At 45.8% G+C, this 26,159-nt stretch overlaps 1 protein-coding gene across 1 annotated transcript in view; it reads left to right on the forward strand.

The window, feature by feature from the left end:
* The first annotated feature begins 5,026 nt into the window (after window positions 1–5,026).
* Window positions 5,027–26,159, forward strand: part of YPEL2 (yippee like 2) — a 37,750-nt gene continuing 16,617 nt past the window's right edge. The window contains exons 1-2 of the mRNA XM_082328369.1: window positions 5,027–5,114; window positions 18,046–18,358. Of these exons, the coding sequence (XP_082184495.1) occupies window positions 18,242–18,358 (117 nt within the window). The 5' untranslated portion in view covers window positions 5,027–5,114; window positions 18,046–18,241. The remainder of the gene's footprint in view (window positions 5,115–18,045; window positions 18,359–26,159) is intronic.

Below are 26,159 nucleotides of genomic sequence, written 5' to 3' on the forward strand. Positions count from 1 at the left end.
CATAGCCTGGTTCTAGACATCAGCTCTGACCTATAATCAGGCTCATCAGTTTAATTACAGAATGTAGCAGTTCACAGATGTGGAGGATATCGTATCCTGTCTAGGTATGTATATCATATCTGAATTGAATGGGGGAAACAAAAACATTCGGTTACCTGTGCGTGTAAGTTACAGTAGCGGAGGAGCTGGCCTGAGACTGAAATGAGAGCCTTCATTGTAAAAGGGCTTGATACGCTTTTTTCACTTGGTTGATAATCATAGTTTTCTATTTGGTCTCTGCTGAAATGGTAAATATCTGATAATTTAGACTTAATTTAAAAAATGACCTTACTGTGGCCCTTAAATTATCCTGAAATACCTTTCTGTAATGTCTTAAGGACACTTTGGTTCTAATTAACTGTCTCCCACACGCAGTGAGTCTTCTACCTGCTCACTTCTGTAGAAGACTTATGAAAAAGATTGTGATCAATGAGTTAGAGAGTATAAAAAGCCTTTGACAGTCGACAGGTACCCGCTTCTGAGCTGGGGACAGCAAGCTAGCTGTGTTTTGATTATGTTCATGTTAACAGGTACTCCATTTGTAGCACGCTTCTGTGCAGTGTTGTGTTGTCCTGTGTTGGGGGATAGTTTGCTATGAATATGGTGCTCTGACACCCATGTTCGTTTTCTCATGATAAGCAGGTTAACGTTTCCTCTAGTCCTAGAGGTAAATTTCCAGCTTTCCTGCACGATTTCCATTAAATTACATTAAATACTAGGTTTTAAGGTCAAGTGTAATTTTAAAGCCTCGAGGCTTCATATTAGGTAAGAGAGGTGAAGTGGGGTTTTTGTATGTAACAGTATTTAGTAACTTTTAAAGGATCTTGGCAGGCTGACAAGAGGATTTCCCAGATTGCTCTGGGCAGTAATTTACTTCTTACTACACATTCTAAACGGATAGTAAACCAGAATAGGGAATTGGGAAGCATCAAGTGGTGGACTTGGCAGTGCTGGGTTAACAGTTGGACTCGATGATCTTAAGGGTCTTTTCCAACCCTAACGATTCTATGATTAATGAATATTCATGTGTCTTTTAACATGGAAAGTATTTGTCTATGAATATGTTGTGTAACCTATCATAAATCTGCAGTTCTAAGACTTGGTACTCAAACAGAATATTCAGAAGAACTTAACGCTGGTTAGCCGAAGCAGGCAGGCTTGAGGCGCAGCTATCTTCACGTGTTTTCAGGAGATACTTTTCTGTGTTGATGAGCGAGATCAGTGGTATTGGTAGAAATCTCAGAGATCCCGGGTTGTCCCTGGAATTTCCTGCATGCGTGGAGATTGTGTGAAATGCCCTACGGAAAGCCTGCAGAAAACAAAAGCCACAAGACCTTAAGAAAAGGCACAAGACCCTAAGAAAAGCAGGATGGCAGCGAGGCCGGCTCCTGCCTGTCCTCCTGCCTGTCCTCCTGCCTGTCCTCCTGCCTGTCCTCCTGCCTGTCCTCCTGCCTGTCCTCCTGCCTGTCCTCCTGCCTCTTGCCGCAGGAGGCCGCCGCAGCCCTGCTCCTTCTGCTGATGCTCGGGAGGGCTCTGGTCCCTCCAGGCACAGCTCTTCCCAGGCGTCAGAGCTGATGGGGAGACTGCAATGCGGGGCTGGATTAAAAGCAGTTGCTGGTTCAGCGATGGATTCTGAGTTTTGCCAGGGGTCTGGGGCTAGTTAAGCTGGACAGCGGATTTATGGATGGTCTAGTTCATCACTGTGAAATGCGGAATATTGCTATGGGAAGTAAGGCCGAGTGATCAGCGTGCTGTGGATAGGGAGGGTTTTACAGCTTCGCTGTCAAATATCTCGGTGATTTGGGGGGACGGGATGAAGCACTGGGGAACGCTTGCTGTTTTGTTGTTGGACCAAAAATAGTGATACCGCAAGTGGGGGGGAAAAAACCTACTGCTGTTCTTAGATGAAAGCACTTTCCTTTGATCTGAAATACTTGAAGATGTTGTTTCTTGGTCTCTGAAAAAGTTTCAAGTATCCCCACTTTACAAATAAAGAAGAAAGGCAGTTTTAGGCGACATACCTTGATGACAAGGCCAGTAACACCAGCCACAAATGAAATTTGGGAATGCAAAGAAACCGAGATTTTTATCAGACTTTAAGTACCACTTAATTCTAATGCAGCACTAAAAATGTTGAGGCAATATCTCGAGTGATTTGATACTCTCTCCCTTCTTTGTGGAGCAGCAGAAGTCAGCCCCAGTCAGTGATGCTTTATCCATTAGGCTTTTCTAGTCTAAATGATAGTAAAAGTTGAAACCGATGTCAGACACTGAGCAGGGAAACGCTAGCTGTGCTCTTTGGGCTCCAAAAAATGGAGAAATTAAAAAATCCTGCTTAGCTCTTCAGTTAAAAGCGAAGCTGTTAAATAGGTTAGATCTAAAATTCAGTTTTTAAATGAATAACTTTCCCAAAAGCTTACCCCAGTAACAGTATTCATGATGTTGATTAAGCTGTGCTCCCAAAGTTTGCAATCAAACACTGTAACGCAGAATCAAATGTGAAAATGTGACTTGAAGCTTCAATGAGAAAGTAACTAGGATCCAACTAGGATTTTATTTTTCAAAAGTGAGTGAAATGCTGCTAATGAAGCACTGTTACCCCTAAAAAGCTTCCAGTTTTCGTAAGTCATAGGGATTAGCATGTAGTTTAAAGAAGAAATGTTGGCTTTTTTAAGGTCTTATTTTTCTGCAGCTTCGAAGCTGTGTGGACCCCTGGATTTCCACGGTGATGCTGAATTTACATCAATGTAATTCCAATTAACCACCATCCTAAAGCAAGTTTATTACAACAGAGAGCTTTGTGTATGTGTATAAAGAATCTTGATGTTCTTGTAAATAATAATGTATTTTTATCAGCAAACTGAAAATTCTGCTGCGCAGCTCACTTCTGGGTGGAAAAAAAAATATTCACTGTTGTGCAGCAGCCTCTTAATGATGTGTAAATTTATGTTGCTGATGGTTTCAATTCTGGGTACTTGTGGTTACTTTTCCGAAGTCTTGGTGATTTAAAGTTCAAGCAAATTTTTTCACCACTTCCTGCACAGAACCTTGTCTAGATCTGTTAAATGTGGCTTTGTTTTGCACTGGCGAGATGCTCTACAAACCTGATGCGTTAGCTCTCGCTGCTGGGCTTGAAGAGGAGGAGGTGACCTAAGAAAAGCAGCAGCTTAAAGTAAGCCTTCAAAGTAGGCTCCTGTTGCTCTTGTCAAAGCCTAAAGATAACACGGCAATTTCCTTCTTCATTTGAGCGTATTTAGTAGCTAGTAACTACCACGGTGCTTGAGTGTGCATATTTAAATGGTACTTGGTAGTACCATTAGCTTACGGGGGAAAAAAATGTCATTTTGTATTTTAAAATCTGATCTATAGAATCCCTTAGCTAGCTAGCCTGCATTTTAGTAATGCGATCAGAGGGCTGTATTTTGCTTGTGTGGAAGAAAACTATATTCACTTTATATCACGAGGTAAAAGGTTATTTTTCTACCCACGTGTAATAAATAAAAAAAAGAGTATCGCAACTAATAGGAATATTGCCTTGTATTGCCCCTTACTTGGTGTGTATTAGAGTCCATATATTTAACATATGGAAGAGAACATTGCCCTTGCAGTTACCAATCATTACCAATTGCTAGAGAATTGCTTAAAATATTCTTAAGAATTTGCTAAAGCGGTAGATTGTTAGAGCAAGAATAAACTCATAAGGCAAGTATCTTTCAGCTAATAAGATAGGTAACTTTTATCCCTTGATGTGAGAAAAGGACAGATATAAAACACTGTTAAAACTGTACGGGTTTAATTACTGGTTTTTAACTGAATACCTGTTACCAGCGCTCGCAAAGCGGCGTGCCGCGCGTCAGCTGAAACCAAAGCACCTGCAGCGGGAGGCCTCCGAAGGAGCTCGTTTGGAGCTGCGTGCTGTTTGTCCCGCAATCACGGCGCTGTGAGGTGGCTGCGTTTCGTTTTGCCCTTGCGCTTTCTTCTGGCTTAGCAGTGTGCGGGCACTGCTGTACGCGCGTGTGCGTGTGCGCACACCGGGTCTGCGCCGAGCGCGCCTGCGGGGATTTGGGTGTGGGATTGGCGGGATCACCCCTGGAACCAATCATGGCAAGCAGTGGGATGAAGCGAAGGGAGATTTCCAGGAGAAATACATAATATCTTAATTTGCAATTAGCGCTCATGCTAATTGCCATCCTACGGCGTGTTTAAGACGACAGAAATAAAATGCAGTCTGTGAGGAGGTGGCGGCGGTTGCCCTTTCCCGCAGCCCTCCATCCTCGCCTTGGCCTTTGCCGGGGAATTTAGGCGCTGCCCCTGGTTGTGGGTGCGGGATGCGGATCTGTAATTAATTAAAGACCTTCTGAAAATGAAAGTGCCTTACGAAAAACTGGGGCGTTTCAGGGTTTATAGCTTTGACTAACCGAAACTGGTCACTTATTACAATTTCGCCCCTCAGGTTTTGGGCTGCGGCTTCCCCGGCCGCTGCGGCAGGGCTGGTGCAGTGCCCCGCGCATCCTCCGCGCAGGCGGATAGCGCTTTTGCACGCATCTACGGAGCATCCACCGGCTGCTGCCGCTGCCCGGGACCGCCGCTGCGCCCCGCTCCGTGGGGGAGCCCCGGTGCCCCCCCCGCGGGAGCGGCGCCTGCGCCTTTAAGAGGAAGCGCATCTGTTTGTTGTGCTCCACGCCGGCAGCGCCAGCGCCGCTCCCATTGGCTGCCGCCGCCCCAGCTGCTGTCTGCGCGAGGCCGGCGGCGGGGAGGGCGGGGGGGCGAAGCCTGCGCCTCTGTGGGTGTGTGCGCGCCGGGGAGGGCGGGAGCGCCCCCCGTCCTCTTCGGTCTCTGATTGGTCTCGGAAAAATGGGCTGCGGCCGGCCGCAGCCAACCGCCGGGGTGTTGCTATGTGCCAGCGGGCGGCGATTGGCGCTGGGCGGTGCCGCTCAGGGCCAGCAGGCGCGCCGGAGCGGTATAAGGGGAGGGAGCCGGCGGAGGGGGAGGGCGCTGCGGGGCTGCCTGGTGCGCGTCGGCCGCCGCGCTCCGTCTGCGCTGGGGACGCGCTTGAGGCGGCCGCGCCGCGGCGAGTGAGTGGGGCGGGGGGCGAGGGCCGGGCGGCGGGGCGCGGAGGCGGCGGGGCGGCCCGTGGCGGGGGCGCCGGGGCCGGGGCCGGGCTGCTGCGCGGAGCTGCGCCACAGCCGCGTCCGTCCCGTCGTCCCCCCCCCCGCCGCGGTGGGGCAGCGGGGGCGGCTGTGCGGGTTGCGGGGGCGCTTCCTCGGGGAAGGTGAGGCGGGCTCCCCTCAGGGGGAGAGGGCCGGGGGACTGAGGCGTCCCCGGGGCTGGCAGCGGGCGAGCCGGGGCTCTGCGAGCGGCGGCCTTTGTCTGCGGGGCCGGGCGAGGGGCTGGAGGCGGGGAGGGCAACAGGTCCGAGGCCGGGAGAGTGTGCGAGGGGCAGCGCGCCGGCGAGGCGAGCGGGGTTTGCCTGTAGCCGGGGAGGGGAGCAACAGGAGGGACCTGCGGGAGCGGGGCAGGGGCTGGCCGGCGGTGCCAGGTAACCGCGGGGGGAGGAGGAGGAGCAGGGGATGGTCCTGCCTCACGAACCGCCTCGCTGTAGCAGGTAAATGCATAATAAAAGCCTGAGACCCCAGGTGAGATCCGTGCCCGACACAAAGGTGTGCGTGAGGCTTGTGAAGCCAGGGAGAGGTGCAGCGTCTTCGCCGGGGTGCTGGGTTTCTGGGGACACCTCCTGAGCCGTAGCCAGCACGGCCCGGAGGGCTGGCTGCTGGCCGGGGAGAGGTGCCCCGCCGCTGCTCTATTTACCAACACTGCTGCTGGAGTCCCTGGAGACCAGGCCTTTCCCAGCTGCAGGCTGTGGCTCCGTGCTACAGAGTTGACATCGCGCCTGGTGTGGCAAAAGAGAGATTGCGGGGCGCCTGGGTCAGCCCGCGGAGAGGGCGGCCTCGGCCCTGGGTGATGCTGGGTGGCAGAGGCAGGCGGTGTCTGCCCCGTCCCCCCGGGGAGCAGGGGGAACTTGGCTGGTCTGTGTTGTTGCTGTAGCCTCTGGCTAAGGGTGTAGCAGCTTCCTCTTGTGCGGAGCGCTGTGCTGAGGTCCCGGGTCAGAAGGTTAAATGTCTGGGGTCCTTTGTCTTGTGCTTCTCCGCAGAAACGTTTGGTTTTGATCCAGCAAAGCCAGAGAAGTTTGAGATGAAGTAGCCGTGAAGCGAGCTACGGGTCCGTAGCACAAGATTTTAATGCTGATTTTTTTAAGTCAAGAGAACTTGAGATGTTCCAGTTTAAAATGTGATTTTAATGATGTAGAAAAAGAAGTTGAATCCTTGCCCCCTTCCCCCACAATTTACTGGAGTGAATCTGTCCCCACTTTTTTTGGCCTGTCTTAAAATACAGAAAGAGGAAGGCCCATCAAACCAGTGTTCTTAGCTTGCAGACAGGGGTTAAGCAAGGGGCGGGACGGTACACCTGCCTTCCTGACACTACCTTCCTCAGGGCCTACTACATGCTCCAGATAAGGATTTTCTGCTAATGCGTTTACAGTTACTTAAAGCTTATGCTGGGTAGCACAGAGAGGCCTTTGCTGAGTTAGGCGGTTGTAAACAAGCAGATACTGAGACAGCTCTACTTATAATCCATGAGAGGATTCTGCCTGGAGAGGATGTATTTTGTGACTTCATTCTTGCAGAGCACTCCCATTGATTTTTTTTTTTTTTTTTTTTTTTTAATATCTCATCATGTTGGGATCCACGCCTCTGGTTTCTTGTAAACATTGTTTGCTGTGTAACGGCAGTGCTTCAATAGAGAATTAAGATATTCTCCTTTTCTGACTGGATCCTTAATTCTTATTCCTGCTGAAAGACCATTTAAAAGTGAGGCTCGTGCTTTGAAGCTGAAGTTGGAAATGCTGTAGGGAGGACAGAGACATTGCTTTCATCTGATGAAGATGTCAAGTGCTGCTGGTTTGTTTTTTTGGGTTTTTTTGGGTTTTTTTTTTTTTTAAAGCTTTCTTTGCAGGTGTCTCTTTCATGGTGCCAGGATTGGAATAACTGGCAAAACTGTACTGGTCTCTTGTGTCCTCTGGATCCACAGATTTTGAATAAGTGATATCCTTTCTTTGCTGTTTCGTGTGAGTAGTTGAGTCAGGCTTGTATTGAGGCAGACAGCATCACTACCTGTAAATCCACATTCCCTCAAATACTCCTTGACTCATGGATTGAATACCTGTTGCTGAGAGAGAATTTAATTAAGGAACTGGTCACTCTGGTGTAGGTCCTGGCTAGCAGTGTAGAAAGTGGGAGCTCCTTGATCTGGCGTGGTACTACACAAGCATTGCAAGGATTGCAGAGGAGTAAAAAGCATTTATTTGTTGTTCTTGCATCATGTCCTTGCCTTTGACCATGTGTGTGGAAGCCTCCTGAAGAAACGCCCATAAAGCTAGGCTTTCATTGGGCTTTGGTCATTAACTGGCAAAACTTTGTTTGCTTGAACTTAAGCAGAGTCTTCGTTAGAGGTTAGCTATGAAGTGCTAGAGCAGTGGGCTTCAAGAGGGATCGCAAAGTAGAGCCTGGAATGGCAAAATTGAAACTTCAGTTGTCTTAGCTGCTTTGAAGCTGATCAGTGATGTTCAAGGCAGAATGGTATAGCAGAGTGTATTTATCGCTTTGAAACGGTAGCAAAATATACAGCTTCCTTTTTTTCCTTTCCTTGACAGAGACCTCTAAGTTGGTCCTTGAGGATGTTCCCTCTTCTCTGTGTTTGTTAATTCAGAGGTCTGGTTTTCTAGATCTAACCACAGTAACTGAAGGCTAAGGATAGGTTTCCTTTTCCTTCCAGAAGCCAAGATGAGTCCATGGAAGAGATGGAACTATTCTGACTCAAGGGTTTTTCAGTTCTCTAGAACAGATCTTTAGCTGGTAAATCAGCAGTCTGTTGGTGGTGTGATGCCAATTGAGGATCTGGATCTCTTTTTCCCAAAACAAAGGCATTTTATGGTTTGTTGTCTTGGGGGGGAAGAAAATACCATTTCTGGCTGGGCTGCTGCTGAGGAGTGCTGGGTCCCGGGACTGAACGACGCTCCCTGTTGCCCCCATCGGTTCCTGCTCTCCATCCTGCACGAAGTCTGGCAGTCGGTTCTCTCTCCCAGTCTGTTTTCTGCCATGTCTTATTTGCCTTTTTGTTCGTTGTTTGTCAGGGCAGGTAGTTGTCTTCCAGTACATAATAAAGCTGATTATTCTTGCGTTTTGGCTTTGCGACCCTCTGTTTGATAGCCACGTCTGCTAGGCCTGTCTGAGAGTGTTTTCACCCGCTGATACGGATGTATCGGACGTCGGGAGCAGCTTCGTCTCCGGAAGCGTCGCTGGACTGGCCAAGCCACTTAAGGCTGCAGGAAATAACATAATTAATGAGACTTAGTTCTCCCACATCTTGTACCTGACAATCTCAAGTCACTTGACAATGCTAATTAAAGCTAATCACACTCCTCTGTTTTTAGTAAATAGCCATTATCCCTACTTCACTCTTGCTTTAACAAATGGTACCGCCAGGCAACGTGAGTCATTGGAAGTTATGGGAATGCGAGCCGTAAGAGCTGCCTTCCGGTCTCTTCGCGCAGGCTTACACGTCCAACTAGAGATCGCTTCTTTTACACCTGTTCAGGTGTTGGTATAGCGTGTTAAAAGGTGGGATGTTTTGCTGACTCACAAAAGTATGCAGCTTTCTGACTTTTTTTTTTACCGCCATTGTGACTTGCAGAGAACTAAACTCCCGAGGTTAAGAAAGGGCTGTTAAAAGTTTCAAAAGCTGAGGATGCTTTGAATTTGCCCTTCAGAGAACTTTTTGATCCGCTGAGAGGGGAGGCAGAGCGGTGTCAAAGCCACGCTCTCCCTTCTCCTGTTTCACGTTGGCAGTGACTTCATGATGAGGACAAAAATGTGGTGCGGTATGACCTCGGCATTGCATCGCTCAGCCGCAGAACTCTGCAAGATTGAAGTTTCACTGATGAACTATTACTAAAATATGGCTCGAGCAATATGTTATTAAAAGCAGATTGTTCAGCATCACAAAAAAAGATGGAGTTAATAATTAACTGGGGGGGGGGAATCTAATGAGAATCCCAGGAACTCCCAGCTCAAGCATGCATCAGTAGGCACAGAACTGTAAGAGGTGAGTCAGTTCACATACCTTGGCAGTAGCATGCAGGCTAGTGAGGATATCCAGGAGGAACTAATGACAAAAATTGGCAAGGTAACAGCTGACTTGACCATCTTAAATTAGATTTAGTTATAAAGTATCTGTCATGTGAAGATTCAAGCTACAAATCTTCACCTGACTTTGCCCCCTTGACATATGGGTTGCTTTGCCTTCAATGGAAATGAAAGCTAGAGGGATGATGAGTGAACTGCCACGGAAAGTAGGTACCTCATTAATATAGTAAGTGTTGCATAAAAAGTGTTACTGGCAGAGATCGGTCGAAATTCAACGTCTTCTCCTTAGCATTATTCAGAAAGAGGCAGACATAAAAAATAAAGTCACTGTCTCTCCCGTGACAGATGTGCTTCTGGGCAGTGCAAGGCTAGTTAAAAGATGCTCCTGGGAAGAACCCTCTGAGCAGATGAAAACTTAGAGGATTTAACAAGGGGAGCTTGCAAATAGTAAGACATGACAGGCTGCTGTGACAGGTCCTCCTTTCGACTACAAATGGCTTTGAGGATATTGGAAGGATACTTGCAATAGATAAACGTTCTCACCGTGTTCCCTGTCAGTACCCAGCCTTTATCAGGGAAACAGATGATCCATTCAGCAGACCAAATTAATTGAATCCTAGTCATACCTACATTTGCCAAAAATGAAGATAATAGAGCAATGTAAGGAGCAGAAAAGAAATGTAATGATACAAGGTGATTTGGATAGCTAGACTGTTCTACAATTAAAACAAATGAGGAGGAGAAGTTGGGAAGATAGAGTGTTTCCATTTTGTCAGTAATTGGTCAGTTGACATCAAGGAAAAGCTCTTCCCATCTGTTAGTTCAGGTTGGTACTAGAATAGCAAGACGAGGGTCTTCTCTCATTTTGTAAAACACTGGATATGCATAATTTTGGCAGAGTATGATGTCCTTGATCTATGACTCCAAATGAGACCATCAGGTTGAATGTGTTGGTTTTTTAGGCAGAAAGATGGATATGAATTGAAGAGCTGCATCTTCCCGTGTGTTTGAGACGTTGCTGTTATCTCGCTGGAGTGCATCATATCTGCTTGGCCAATTCAGACGAGGGACTGTTATCCCATTGCGGGGGATGCTGGCGTGAGTTTTTGCAAAATGTAAAGGAGGAAATGGAGTCATTTGTGTTTTAAATTAGTTCAGCTTGCAGTTTTTGTTTATTTGTGGCACAAGTGGGATGTGCTGGGAGCAAAAGTAAGTGCTGGCTCATCTCAAATTTGTCCTGGCCAACCATGATGCTTTTCTGCATGTATGTTTTCTCCTGAGTTTGGTAACACGTGCTGGCATCTAATGTAACTGGTTATTGAATTCGGCTGTGATGGAGCATACCTGCAGAGCAAAGGTGGGCAGCTTGCAGCTATAATGCTTGCCATGCTGCTTGTTATCAGCAGCGCAGGCTCTTCTGCCTTGCAAAGATACTGCTGCCAGGCAACTCGTAGGAGAGTGGGAAGAGAATTCAGCCAGAGGTGTCAGTCATTCCTCGGTAGAGGCTGAATCTTGCAGTCCGTGTTCATGTGGTTTCAAAGACAGGCCCAGAAAAGGCAGCATATTTTGAAGCCAGCCCTGTGAGATGATGTCTGTCCTACGTGTCTTGTGCCTTTGGAGATGAAATTGTAAAGGGAAGAATTTGATTAAAATTTCCAGAATGATTTCCCTTCCCTGCTTCCCAGTGGTGTCTGTGGTATGTCCGAGTGGCTTGTTTTGAACAGCGTGCTTTGTTCTGAAACGCGGGGAGAGATGAGTTAGCAGTTCAGACGCTGAGTGGTCCAAGTCCAGCTGTAGATCTGTAAATAAATTCAGAAAGTTGTCATGGTCATCTGGTCTCTGTAGCCTGCAGCCAGGAAAGAAGCATCTCTGCACTGTCTTCATGGAGTTACTTTAACCTGTTCCTTTGCTTTCCAGTCAGTTGTGCGCTGTAGTTGAATACAAGAAAGCTTTTGCTTTGAATGCAGGAGTCCTCTGGGCTTGCTCCTCACCTCACGGTTGCACTTGAGAACCTGAAAATGCACTGCTGTGGATGATACCTATTTAAAAAAATAAGTGAAACTTTAAATTTAATCTCCAAATTGATAGAAGGTAAATCAACTATGTAAAGAACAATTTTAAAAAATATTTTCATAAATGACTGTAGTTTTAATAGGTTATGGATTAATAGTGTATACAGTGACAAAGCTAGACAGACTTAAAAATTCCAACCTGAAGTGAGTTTTAAAGACTTGCTGTATGTTCCTTTTAAGTTTCACCTCATTTTCATGTACCTTCCACGTCACCTTCATAGAAAGCTTCTCCATCAGAGAGGGACCAGGAAGTTTGTTGTAGGGGTGCTGAGTCTGGTTTTGATGGGAAGATTGTTGATAGACCAGAGACTGACATATTGCCTTTTTTTTTGTTTTTAAAAGAAGAAAAAAAACCCCCAAACCTTTAAAATGTGATTAATATAATTGCAGTGACACTTTTAGTATTGATAGCTATTCAGCAGAATAATAACTCTGATGTTTTTCTTGACAGGCTGCCTATGGTATGTGGAGCACGGCAGGTGCAGCATGGTTGGCGTCGTGCCTGTCCCTGATTCACTATGGCCAGATAGTCTTTAATTGCTTCTTGCTGAATTTTTTTGATGCCCTCTAGTGGTTACCTGGCAATTGTCTGCAATGCTGTTTGCCGTCAGTATCGCCTTTTTGCATCCATCCTTCCATCCAGGTCCTTTTTTCCAGAATCATAAAGTGGTTCCCGGTGGCGAAGGGTGCCGTCTCCAGTGTGCAGAAGAGAGAACTAAGGCCTGCAGAAATGAACTGGCTTACTAGGAGATACCCAGAGGAATAAAGGGGGTTAAATATATTTCTAGTTGAAGGTGGTCTAAGTGAGAAACCTGCTCCATACTATTATTTGTATTGCAATTGTGTCCATGTATCCGATAAAAGTAAAGGCAGAGGATTCCTGCTGGCTGTCTTCCACTATTTCTCTTGTTATTTTCCCATCTCCAAGGACTTGCAAGGTTTGGAGAATGAGCTGAAGGAGCGCAGACATTAGAGAAGGACACATGGTTCATGTATCAGTAATGACTTTTGTTGATCGTGCTGGTACTGCTGAGCTGCATGCAGTGTTGTCTTATCAAGTGTTTGAAATTGGTGCATTTCAGAAACTTGATACTGAAGGAGTGAACGTACATTGTGTACACCCATATGCTACTTAAAGTCCTTTCTTGGCTTTCCCTTGTGTTCCGTGTTTAAATTCAGAATGGTCATCCTTTCTTTCAGGGCCTTTCACAATGTATTTCCTACCCTCCTACCTTCAGATGATCTGGCTTCATCTTTTCCAGAGCTGTTGCTGTCCTGTGTGGTAGTGCGGATCTCCAGCACTGCCCCAACCCAGGATCTTCTGTTGTGGTACTCCATCATCAGAGTATGGAAGCTCCTTAGCTGTGCCAGGTGTCTCTGAGGGTTTGGTACCTGAAACTCTGACGCGAACTTTTATTCCATAGGGAAGACTGGCAAAACTGGGCATTAAACCCAGACTCCAATTTCAGCGTATCACCTTAGAGAGTAGCCTTCTTCCTTCAAACTGCAGTGCGTTAAGCAATGTTAAGGCAGTTTCCATGTCAAGAAAAGCCTGGTAAGAAAGCGGGCTTACTTCAATCATTTTCTTAGAATCACACTAAGGCCCCAGAGCAATGCAGGCTGCTACAGTTTGTGACCTTGAGAAACGGAGAACTCTCCAAACCCGATTCCTCTTCTGCTTTCATTGCACTCAGCATAAGTACATCTCTGGCTCTTTCTATATTAATGAGAAGAGACACCAAAGAAGAAAGGTTGGGTTTCCAAATAGACAGACTTCTTTCAAAGCTACCACAGGCAGCTTTCTGTAGCATTTGCTGTGTTCTAGTAAGTATTTAACTGACTGAAGTTTCTTATCTTAAAAATAAAATAATCCATAAAACAAACCCTCAGACCCAACAAACCTGTTGTTTGTCCTGTCAGAATGAACAGGAACATTTGCGTCTGAGCCGCATTGCACACATATGCGTTATGCAAAATTAGCCTTGTGTGTGATAGTTTTTGTTCTCTGCCATTGTGGCATATGGACTTGTACAAGCACTAGCCTTGTCTAGCAAGTGTTTGGCACAGACTTGGCATTTCTCCTTTTTTGTGTTTCCTGAATTGCTAACAGCTTTATGTGGAAAGCGGCTGTTGGACAGGTGGAGGGTGAATACTGAACCAAAAAGTTGTCTGAATGGCAAAATGTGTGTCATGGATTTTCCTTCATGGAGGTGGCATCTGCTTAAAACTTAGCAGGATTAAGCAGGGCAGCCCTAACATACGCAGCGTGTGCAAGCAGTACATTCAGCTCATTCTCTCACCGATAACCACAATAAATGATGTTGATAAGCTTTTTCCCTAGAATTCTTTCCTTTTGTCTAAACCAGTTTTCTGACTTCTTGTGAACTAATTAGTAGGCGCAGATTTCTGTTCCATCGACTTGAGTGCGTCCATCCCAGAGATAAATTTTTCTTGAAGAATGATAAAAGAAAAATACTGGGTTATGTTGCTGGTGACAGATACTCATCTCTTTAACACTATTGGGCGCAATGATAAAGTAATCAAAGCTGGTTGGTTTTTGTTTGTTTGTTTTTTTTTAAAGTTAATGAAATGACTCCACTAATGCCCACTGTCAGTGAGGCTGATGAATATTAACTCATCATTCTGAAAAACCAGAGGCACAGCCTAAAGTCATCCCCATGCCTTTGTTCTACAATAGAATGAGTGCACGGTTAGCTGTTAAATGTATTTTAATTCAAATGTGCTTGCCACTAGGATAGAAAAAAATACTGTAGGTTTGTTTTTGCATTGCTGAGAGCCACGGATCCTATTTAATACATTTTGAGATGATATTAAAGACAGAAATAGGTCCTTATAAGCTAGTGGCCATGCTCGTAGGATGTAAGAATGCATTTCTTATTGTTTTTCCCTCCTCTCCCTTACGGTGATGAGGACAGAGCTCTTGGTAGATGGCGTACAGAAGCGATCAGACTGTCAGGCTGAATGCTGTATGAAGGTAGTGCCTTTGTAAAGTATGGCTATCATATATGAGCTTATCGAAAGGTTTTTTTCCAAGGCAGTTTCTTACCTGGGTTTCCCACCAAGATCTTGGCTCACAAATCTATTCTCTCGCCTGCCTTAAGCAGAGAGATCAGTTTGTTTTGCCTTCTCAGCAGAGTACTGAGGACAGGAATTGCAATTAATCTGTGCTCTGATACCATCTCACTTGAATTTTTTTTTTTTGTCCATTTCCAAAAGGTCAAATGTTTTTGCTGATGTTAAATGTGTTATGAGGTCAAATAAATGAATGCTCATGAAATGCTTTTGCAGAAAGCTGCATGCAGCAGATAATTTGTGTGTGCGCGTGTGTTCATTTCTCTGTTAGATAAATGCAGTTGTAGTATTTCCTGTTTTACTCGTTGTTCTAGAGCATTGGTGCTTAGGAGGCCTGAAGAGAGGGGTCAGCAAACAACAAATTAAGGGATTGCTCTTATATTATTCTGGTTGGGTATCATTTATGTCTCCATTTGGCTTTGAGGATGCCTGTGGACGGCTTTCTCCAGCTGTTGTGCTGCAGTGCTAGGCAGCTGATCAGAAAAGAAATGTTTGGCAAGATAGCATGGGAGGGAAGTAGTAAAACTGGTGGTTGGTATATTTACTTATTCATGCTAAAGAAAAGGAGAAAGAGGGGATTGTACCATTTCATTACAGATCAATGAAATCTAAGGTTTAGACACAGTTTTCTCATTTGGAAACCGGGTGAAGTGATTGCCAGTCCTTTCTTTGCGCCTTCCTCCAGCTGGTCTGTCCAACATAATCTGTTTCTTTCAGACAGGGCTTGGTGCTTTGCCTTGGAATCCAATTGCATTTGGCCCCAGAAAGAGCACACTTAGTCTCCTGCTTCCTTGCACTTGGAGGGCAAGGCACATGGCTCACAAATTGTGAGATCTGTTACGGCTGGGATATAGCGTATCAGCTGCTGAATCAGGGGCTTGGAATTTGGGGATGGTTCTGCTGTCTTGTGACTGTAAAGGCTGGCACTTGGTTAGTTCAGGAGGGCTGGGATGTGTTACTTTCGCTTACATCTAATCAGCAGAAAATGGGGAAGGATTCTGTTGGGTTTGCCTCTTGTTTCTGCCCTGTTGCAAACCTAAGAGTTCAACACTCAAAGCATCGCTCACCTTGGAGGAGAAAACAATGCTGTCGAATGCAAAACTAACTCAGTTTTGACAAAGCTCTGGTGCACATGGAGAACTGGGGCAGGATACAGGTGAAAGCTGCCTGATTTCTCTTACTTCTGCAATTAGTGTAAAAGATCTTGCTGAAATCCAGAGATGAAGCTATGCACTAAAGAGTGCACAGGCAGTCTGCTTAGCTACAGGTTGGCCAGATGAATTCCTGGCAAGACCCCTTTTGGCTGAACAAGAGCAGGTTTAGTTCCTAACAGGCTGGAAAGCGAGCCCTTCTGTGTCAGGATGGGTCTTCCAAAGCTCTCACTGTAACTTTAATTGGAAAAGGTTAATCTGATTAGTTAGTGTTTGCAAAGAGCTTTAAGGATGAGAAGTGCTATGTAAGTGCTGACTATTATGATCATGATAGATATGCTTTATCAGCAGTTTGCAGGATGAGTAAGATTCTTTGTCCCATTTGAATGTGAGGGATCTGCCTTCTGGAGAGCAGAAGAAAAATGTTTCGGAAAAATGAAAAAAATGGGTATCCTGTTGTCTTACTGGTGCCTGCCTCCTGTTGAGCACGGTGCACCCTTTGACTGCACCTATGACAAACCTCCCGTATAGTGCTTGTAGGAGCTGTTTTCTGGAAAGCTTGCAGATAGCGTGTCTGGCTGTCGGGGATTGTCCCGCTGGCAGGAGGTTCAGTGGGTGATGCTTTCAGAAACGCTAAAGCAACTTGGATAACTTGAATCTTCTTTTTCAACAATGACAAGAAGACTTAGGAGCAGAAATGTTGAAGACAGGGGTTTCCATAAATGGGGCTTTGGTACCTGAGTGATGAGGTTTTTGCAGATCTCGCTGTCTGGTGGTGATCGGCCATGAGGCTTTCCAGCAGACAGCAGTAATGGAGTCACAGTCTGATTTTTGTTGTTGTTTTCAGTATGACTTGGACAGATTTGTCACGGTGAGATACTTCTGACTGATGCTAACACTGGGCAAAAGAGATCATCTAAATGGGATGCTTATGAGTTCTGCAGGCCTGCTTCCTACAACAATTTTCTTGGGTCCTGCCGTCAGTTCCCCAGTTGACTTTCTGATTTCCATCCCGCTGTTTTGACGGTTTCCCCTTTAGCAAGCCAGAGAGGTGTGTTTGCTTAGACTAGTCCCAGTCCGCCAGTTCTCTGCAGCGTACCTTGAACTGAGCGTGTGGCTGGTGCTCTGTCTGGGAAGGCACATCCCACTGAGCAGCAGCAGAGCCAGCTTAACACGCAAACTCCGTGGAGCTATTTTAGCAGTGTAGTGACCCGGGCTAGCTTTATTCTAACCTGGAAGATTATCAGCTATGCTTCAGGCAAGTTACTCACACCGGCTTAGAGACCGGCTCTTAAGCTCTTGTACTTTTCTGTTTTGTCCGCTTCAGAAATTTCCGTTGCAGGTCAGGTGTGGAGTTCTAATTTCTTGTTTTTCTTATTTTGGGGGGGGCATTGGTATTGTCCCAGTATTTGATACACAAAGTGCAGAGTCGGAAACTGAACAGAATCACATGTTTCATGGAAAGGCAAGTCCTGTGGGAGTTTGTGATTAATTTCTAGAGCATGCATGCACACCATGTATCGGGGGAGCTGCTTCCTTTATCCTTTATGCTTCTTCCATCCTCAAAAGAAATGTTTGTAGCTGGTAAGGCTTATAGATGTGGGATCTGAAAAACTGATTTCTGCCACAAAAAAAAGACCCAGACTTGAGCTGCTTTGCAGGTTCTGTCAGATGATGTTGTGTTGTAAAAAGGTGTTTCCATCCTGAATAGGATTTTAACTGTCTCTTGCTATCAAGAATAGTCTTCAGAGGCTGCTCCTTGCTTTGACTGCTGTCAGATGTTCTGAGTTTAAAAAAAAAAAATCCTACTGTGCAGTTCATAGAGTAGCTTCAGAGCTTGCAGGGAGTTATAAAGGAGAGTGTGATGCAGTAATCCTCCATTTCCCATGTGGAAACTAGGGCAGAATGGAGAGAAAAACTGGTTTGGTGACTGGTGTACTTTCCTGGTGGCTGAGGAAACCTGTGTCCAGCTCCCAGCTTTCCTGCAAGCTTCTGGGCAGTCACATCAGATCGTCAGGCAGGACAAGCAGCCGGCAGGGCTGACTCTGGGTCCTGACTTTCTCTCTAGCTAACAGAGCCCGGCTCCTCCAAGGGTTGGTGCAGAGCTGGACCTTAATGTGTGCAGTTCCCCAGGAGTGTTTAGGAGACTAGGCTTGATGAAAATCATCTTTTTAGCATCTTTGTGGCTCTGTAGTCATTTCCAAATCCATTAAGCGTTGGAAGAATGAATAGAGATTGTGAGTGTTGGAGCGATAGGAAGATGGTAGATAACAGAAGCGGGAAGATGCGAGGGCAGTCAGCAAGTCAGTGGCTGAGCTGTGAATAAAACTCTGTCCTCCTTGATCTAATCCACAGACAGCACACCCGTCTGCTGGCTGCTCTGACTCTTCCCTGCTCTCTCGATGAAAGGCTACATCGTCCTGTGGGCTAGGAGACCGTTATTGCCTTTGTGAGCTGAGTGTTCTGTCTGTTCTTTTTTCAACTTAGGTTTGTGCGAAGTCCCCTGTTCCCTCCGCCCGAATCTCTTCCTCTGAAGCGGTCACCAGTGTGTGGAGCCTGCCCCACACCCATCACCTGCCAAACCACGGCCTTTACCTGTGTCTTCCGGTGTTTCCCGTGCGACCCGTCCTGCGGGAGTGCCTCCTGGGCCACCCCAGAATTCACGCAGCGCTCAGTGGCTCCAATGGTGAAGATGACAAGGTCCAAGACTTTCCAGGCATATCTGCCTTCGTGCCACAGGACCTACAGCTGCATTCACTGCAGGGCTCATCTTGCCAACCATGATGAGCTCATTTCCAAGGTACGTCCATGACCTCACCCGCAGGTGCTGGGCGGATGCCTCCTCCCTGGGGAGCAGAGGGTGCATTCACTTGCACCGCAGGTCAGTTGCTGCGGAAGTGCCTGGCCTTAACTGGTACCGCAGTTTTTGCTTGGAAAATGGGCTCTCAGCCTAAAGGATCTACTTGTGAGCTGCTGGTTTTGTTTTAAGTGACCTGGAAATAGGTGTAGGGGACAGGTTTCCAAATACGGGCCTCTGGAGTGCTCACAGGTAGCCTATCTCCTCCCATGATACCACCTCCTCCCTCTCATTTCCAGCTGTAAAACTGCACTAACTGATGGCCAGGACCACATAAATTACCTTCCTGATACTTCTTGTTTGTGTACGTGCTTGTCAGCATAGCCAAAGGGTTGTTTCATGATCATGATTTGGAGGCGAAGTGTTTGGAGATGTTCTCTCTGTTAAACTCTGAGCTGTACCAAGTGACTACACCAAAACCCCTGCTTAAGGGAAGGTTCTCTGATGCTTCTACCGAAATGTAAGACGGCTTTCTGAAGGCTGATGAGTTGTTGCTCAAACCCATGTATTTTTGCCAGTCACTAACAGGACACTTTGTGGTGAAAAAGCAAGGGATGGATGGTAGGATGTGGTCTGAGCTGGGGAGGGTGGGAGTATTTTGCCCTGTCTTCTGATCTGTTGATCACAAGGGGAAGGGTCTTGAGGATAAGCTAAATTAAAAGCTTTCAGAGCCAATGAGTCAGGGGCCTTTGCAGAGGGAGTAGGGCAGTAGGAGGATCCCTTTCTGAAGTGTGAAAACTGAACTTTCTCAGAGTGTCTATTGGAGCCTGCGGTGCCTGGCTGTGGTCAGGCATCAAGTTTCCAGGTTTTTGGCTGCCTTGGCAATCAACTGTTCCATAAAGTTTATTCAGCTTATAAAATTTGTGTTCAGAAAAAGCAGACACACCGTAAGATTTATTAGCTGAGATTAGAGGAAATTGTGCTGTGAGCTCTGTGTGTGTGTGCGCACGCACGCAACTTAAACCCGTTCAGCTTCTTGGAGCGGCCTTGAGAGGAAGGCCAGGATCACAAGGGACAGAGGTGCTCTGCCCGTTAGAGAGCATGTAGTGCTTCCCCCCGTTCCTGTTTGCACAGAAAAGATTATAATGTGTCACCTTGCACCAAGGGCATCTGTCCTTACAGGGTTGACATTCTAGCAGCTGTGGAGGTCCTTTGGGATTCTCCGTGTTGGGTGCTCAGACCTGTCGTCTTCAGTTGGAGGCTGTCTCCTTCCTTTTTCTCTTGGTTGTTGCATGGGCCAGGTTGATTGGCACCTCTGCGATGTTGTCTCCATGCCAAACAATTGAATTTAAGTATTCTGGTATGAATAATGCTGATTGCAGACTGCTACAACTTTGGTTTTCACAATTTCTGAATAGACCGGCTTCCTATTAGGCTATCACTGGTGAGTCATTCTGGGCCTCGTGGGGGCTCCTCTTGTTCTGGTACAATTGCAGTGGTTCTTAGCAGAGCTGTCCTTGAGGACTGCAAAGCCTCAAGCTTTTAAAGAGAAGGAGGTTGTACACTTCCTCAACAGAAAGAAGTTTTGAAATGTAAATGTCAACAGCAGTCTGTGCCCAGGTCTGGATGTGAAATACATTCAGCCTCTCGGACCAGCTGTGTGACTTCAGGCTCCTGTGCTCAGTTGAGATACCTGTAAAGTGGGGTAGTCATTTCCCTGCCTTTTCGTTGGGAGAGTTGTTACCAGCTGGATTTTGTGTTGGAACACAATATGCTTTACTGAATAAAGAAGGAGACTTGTTTTACTTATTGTTTTTTATGGTGGATTGGAATTTGTGCTCTGCTTTTTTTGACATGGCTGGTCCCTAGCCAGGGAAAACATAAGGTGGTGCGTGCCCAGTGGTTTCACCTTTGACACTTCCTTCCCCTCCTTGTTCCATGTCCATGCTCCTTCTGGTCCGCTGTGCAGTGCAGCCAGCTTTGCAGGTAAATAGCTTCCAGCAGGGCAATGCCAGTGCTGCAGACTGCTTGGAATTTGAGCTTCTAGCTGTCGAGGCGTGCAGAAACTGCCCAAGAATGCTGACTGCTGTAATGTAGACACGGGAGGGGAGGTATGAAAGCACAATATGAGGCTATGTGTATTGAATCGTGGAAGTGTTAACTACAGCGTGCTGTGGTGCCTGTATCTGCTCGTTCTAAAAGGTCATTGTAGACTGTGGTGTAAATTTGTTGGGACCGCGTTGCTGGTGGAGCACTACTGGATCATGCAACTTGAATGCAAAGGGTTTCGGGTTTTAGGTTTTATTTCTCAGAGTTGCAAACCTTAATAAGATACATTCTTTGTATAATTGAAAACCTTATAAAAGTAATTGTGCAATCATAATTTGTACAACTGGCTGTTAAACTGAGAACAGAAGGGCAGTCCGTGCCTCAAGGGGTTTCCAATATGTGTAGAAACTTTCCCAGGCAAACTCAAATAGTCATCTTTTTATCTGTTTGAGTTAGGTTTTAAACATCTCCCTGAGGCCTTCTGCAATTCTTTTCATCACAGCCTTATATTAGCATCTGAGAACCAGGCAGTGCAGTTGCTGTGCTTGTTTTCCATGTGAAAATGTGGCAAACGGAAGGAAGAAACAAGCGCCGTGAGGACTGAAAAGGGAGTGGGAGATTTTGTCAAACTGGAGTGTTTCTCAGTCTGCAGTGTATCCCATCTTGAACCTGACTATGTCACTTTAATCAAAACAGCCCAAATGACACTATCTTTGGAAACGTTCCCCAGAAAACAGGCTTTTATGTAACAGCAGGGTGTTGGTGATTTGGCTTGATGAAATTCCTCTATTCCTTTTGCCCCAAGATGTGCTGAGACCACATGAGAGCTGTGCTGCTTTGCATGCCATGAGCTTTTAGCTGTGTTGGATACATACAAATTGCAGCATTGGCTCATGCTGTTGGCTGAAACGCAAGCTGGAGCTGAATCCCAGTATCGTTCTGTGTCAGTCCGTACTTTATTTCCTCTTCATCTCCAAGTTTCCCCTCTTAGCCCTTCAGCACCAGTGTTAACTTACCCTGACTTCAAAGTGTTTTGCCAGGACCTGGTATCTGAAACTCTTTGACAAATATGCCTCGGCAGGGCAGTTTTTGCTTTCTTTTCTGCTTAAGGAAAACCTTGTGCATTAAAATGGGTGGAAGGTTTCTCAATAAGCCCTTGCTATTTAAAGAAAATAATCGATGCTGAGGCTTTTAAGAAAATCCGAAGCTGTTACATGAAGCCAGTTACCAAACTGTTGCCTGCTTACTTGGCCTTTTATCTTCTGCAGCCGGAGGGAGAAAGTGGTTTAGTATGTCTGATTTGTAATAAGATCTACATTGTGGGTTGGATCGTCTGGCCAAGAAAGGTCTTACTGACTTAGGAAATATAAGGTGATCAGATAGATTGGGTGGAGTGAGTAACTAGTTTTCCTTTATATATATTCCTTTGCTGTCTGGGTTAGCATGAGTGGAGGTTCTTGTTCCCTTGTAGCAATGCATCATTTACAAATCTGTGCCAAATTTAGTACATACTCTTGTTTCATTCCTTTTTCCAATGCCTAAGTGGACTGAGACTTTGGGAACTCAACCTCGCCCTGCAACAGACTCCTGTGTGACCTTGAGTAAGTCACTTAATGTCTTCGTTCCTCCTTTCCCCACCTGTACAATTGAAATGCTGCTGTCTTGTCCAGTCTGCTTGGAAGATAAAGCTTTGGAGCAGGTACTGTCTGCTCTTAGGAATTAGTACAGTGTGTCCTAATCCTCTTTGGCTTTACTGTAAAAACAAAAACACCATGCCAGGCAGCTGTAGTTAAAAAGCATATTTCAATGCCTTCCGATTGCCAAAAAATAAGTGAAAGATACTTGTTGTTACATTTATCCTTCCCAGGCACAACATCCCATGGCTTTTGGAATGTTTAAGAAAAATACATATTCGATAATCAATGGTGGCAAAACCCCTCTGGGAAGGAGATAGAGGGGCTTTTCTTGAGAAATGTGCGTTCCACGTCGTTTTCTAGTGGGGCCTGGAGGAACAGCTTAATGTAAGACATTCACGGTCTAAATAGCATCTTTTCTCTTTCTCAAAGTGGCAGATGTGATGCTGGTTTCTACCTACTCTATGCTATTCAAACTCTCTGTCAGCCTTTTCTGTTTGAATTCATATGTACCAGGTGTCCAGTAAAAAAGGGTGGGGAAAAAGAGCAGAAAGATACAGGCCAAACACAGCCGCGTTACTGTCTTGGTTGCTGACTTTTTTTGCTATGTGAACAGTAATTCAGCAGAAATGTCCCTGATTATGGAAATATGTAGGGAATGTCTTGTGGGCATCCTGCAGTTTCTTTTTTTTTTTTTTTTTTTCCCATGAGTTACTGTGATCCAACTGCTAAACATTATGCAGTGATGTATCCTCTGAAGTTAGCCTAAGGCTTGCCAAGGAAGTTTAATGTTTTCCTTTGATGTCTGCGCAGGACCCTTACTGAACATGAATGTGAAATCCTTCAACACAAAAGGTGGCAGCTCCACCAGCATAGAGAATTTAAAAAAAAATAGAGAACTCGTGTGTGCCTGGCTTTCTCAGTTGGGGTTCTTAGCTAGGGAGCACTTAGAAGAGAGAGCTTCTTCGACAGGAGCTGCAAGGTTTATAAGCAAACCTCACTCCCAAACATTGTGCCTAGCTGCTTCCCTGGCTAGCGGACTGCTGGAGCCTGAGCTTGTTGGTACAACAGCCTCTTGGTGAGCTTTATGGCATGCTGAAAGCATCAGACTTTGCTCCACGTTGCAACTGGGGCATCTTAAAAGGATTTGAAACTTCGGTGCCGGCGACATGGACAGTGGGATTGAGTGCACCCTCAGTAGGTTTGCCAACGACACCGAACTGTGTGGTGCGGTTGACGTGCTGGAGGGAAGGGATGCCACCCAGAGGGACCTTGACAGGCTGGAGAGGTGGGCCCATGTGAACCTCATGAAGTTCAACAAGGCCCAGTGCAAGGTCTGCACATGGGTCAGCGCAGTCCCAAGCACAAATACAGGCTGGGCAGAGAATGGATTGAGAGCAGCCCTGAAGAGAAGGACCTAGGGGTGTTGGCTGATGAGAAGCTCAACATCACCTGGCAATGTGCGCTTGCAGCCCAGAAAGCCAACCATATCCTGGACTGCATCAAAAGAAGTGTGACTAGCGGGTCGAGGGAGGTGATTCTTCCCCTCTGCTCTGCTCTCGTGAGACCCCACCTGGAGCACTGCGTTCTGCTCTGGGGTCCCCAACATTGGAAGGACATGGACCTGTTGGAGCGAGTCCAGAGGAGGGCCACAAAGATGATCAAGGGGCTGGAGCACCTCTCCTATGAGGACAGGCTGAGGGAGTTGGGGTTGTTCAGCCTGGAGAAGAGAAGGCTGCGGGGAGACCTTATAGCAGCCTTCCAGTACCCGAAGGGGGCCTACAAGAAAGCTGGAGAGGGACTTTTTACAAGGGCGTGTAGTGATAGGACAAGGGGTAATGGCTTTAAACTAAAAAAGCATAGAATTAGATTAGCTCTAAGGAAGAAATTCTTCACTCTGAGGGTGGTGAGGCACTGGGACAGGTTGCCCAGAGAAGCAGTGGATGCCCCCTCCCTGGAAGTGTTCAAGGCCAGGGTGGATGGGGCTTTGAGCAACCTGGTCTGGTGGAAGGTGTCCCTGCCCGTGGCAGGGGGGTTGGAACCAGATGATTTTTAAGGTCCCTTCCAACCCAAACCTTTCTATGATTCTTCTGGGTAGGTTGTGGATGCATTCAGCTATTTTAAAACATTTGATGCACCACGTATAGGTGAAGTAAGCAGCAGTTGTTGGGCTTTTTAAGGTTTGGGTGGTTTTGGTTTGGTTTTTTTTTTTCTTTTCATCATTCTTTCTGAATATGTGGGGAAGGCAGTGTGTAATGTTCCTAGCATTTCACTTCGCTTGAACCAGCTGGTGTTTGTATGTCAGTTCGCCTTGAAGACATGAAGTTATTTGCTGGGTGGGGGGAGCATGCACACAAGCTAAATCAATAATCCTAAAATTACAATGTGGTTGTTTCAAAACTTTAATCTAATGGAAAAAGAGACATTTAGTAAGTGTCCAAGACTGGTCAAATGAAAATCCTGCATTTCCTTCATAGGAAAAAACTGTGTGTGGGGTGAGGCGAGTATTCCCTTTTCATGGGTAAAGTTCTTACCGTTTTTCGTTACATGAGGTTTCTTCTTGCTTTAAAAGTAGATCTTGTTTCTTCCCAAATATGAATTTAAGTTCCTGGCTTCAGAGTAATGAACTCTTAAGGCCAGGAGGAGCTATCACATCATCACGTCTGACCTCCTCTAGAGCATGGGCCAGCAGATTTCATCACAATTGCAGCATGTCTTTCAGAAAAAGCATTTAGTCTTGATTTGAAGACTTCAAGACGGAAAATTCACTGCTCCCCTTGGTCATTTTTTCCAGTGGTTAATCATCCTTACTATTAAAAATTAGAGACTTTGAATTTAGATTTGTCTGACTTGTGCTTCCCGTCATTGGCCATTATTTTCTGTCTTTTGCTGATGAAATAGATGTACAGTACCTACTATTTCTCCCTATAAAAGGTTGTGGTATGCAGTAACCAAGGTCACTCTTGATCACTTTTTTGATAGGCTTAACAGACTCAACTTTGTCATGGTGCAATGTTATTTTTTCCAGTTCTACATAATTTTTGTGGTTCTCTTCTACATCTTTAGCATTTCAACATCTTTTTAGGAATGGAAACAGGGCTGGTCTCATTGTTTCAGACTCAGCAGTAGCACCTTTACAGGGTACATATTTCATAATTGTATTAGTCTTACTGGCTCAGCACCGCACAGTAAGCTTCTGTTCATTTATTTGCTGTTAGTTCTTTATGCACCAGGTTTATCAATTTTATGCACGTTTCTAGAAGTTGTCCAGTAGCTTTTGGATCCTGCTTTTCAGCTCTTGTTCCCTAATGAATCGTCACTTTTAGATATTATTCAGAACTTGCTCTTAATTGCAAGTATTGCTAGAGTTCAGGCTGTAAGTGATGAACAGTGAGGTAGTTCTGTGAGAAGTCATTAGAGTGTTTTAGCTTCCCACTTCATTGCTGCGAACTTGTGGTAAGGTATCTTGTAGTTCTTGGCTTCCATGAAGTTTAAATGTGGGTTGAGGGGACTTCGGTGATCAGTAGAACAAAGTGTCATCAAAGTTGTTAAATGGGAGCCTTTTCCTTCAGCATCTTAACCAGGAGATTGAGCGTTGATTGGGCAGAGATGAACTCCTGCAATCACGCTCGTCCCCAGGACACCTTTGCCAGACAGATTGGTGTTTGCTGTCCTTGCTGTTGCTGGCCTCTGTTGCAGCAGGGAGGAGGGGAGTGGGTCTCAAAGGCTGTCATTTGAGTACCTCTCATCAGCTCTGAGAAGCCTTTATTTGAGAGGGAATAAACAAACAGAAATGCCCTTTGCAGGAACGAGTCAGGATATGAAATCTGAGCTGTGTAATGAGTGTTTGTAATACTTATTCCATAGTACAGCTACCTAAATTAGATCTTTCTGTCCTGTGTAATTGCTTCCTCTGGGGCTTACCCTACAAGTTACCGTGCTCCCTCAGTTCCTACTGTCCGTAATGGCATCTGAAGACAGTCAGGGTCAGGCCTCTTATTTCATCAGGATGTGGTTGTTTAATAGAAAAAGCTCAAAGTAATTGGTACCTCCTTGTGTAATTGTGTTTATACAGCAATTAATTGCTATGCAATTTTAAAATATTTCCTTCTGTTCCAAAA

Source organism: Platalea leucorodia (assembly GCF_965183815.1).
Source record: "Platalea leucorodia genome assembly, chromosome: 16".
In the NCBI taxonomy this organism is placed as follows: Eukaryota; Metazoa; Chordata; class Aves; order Pelecaniformes; family Threskiornithidae; genus Platalea; species Platalea leucorodia.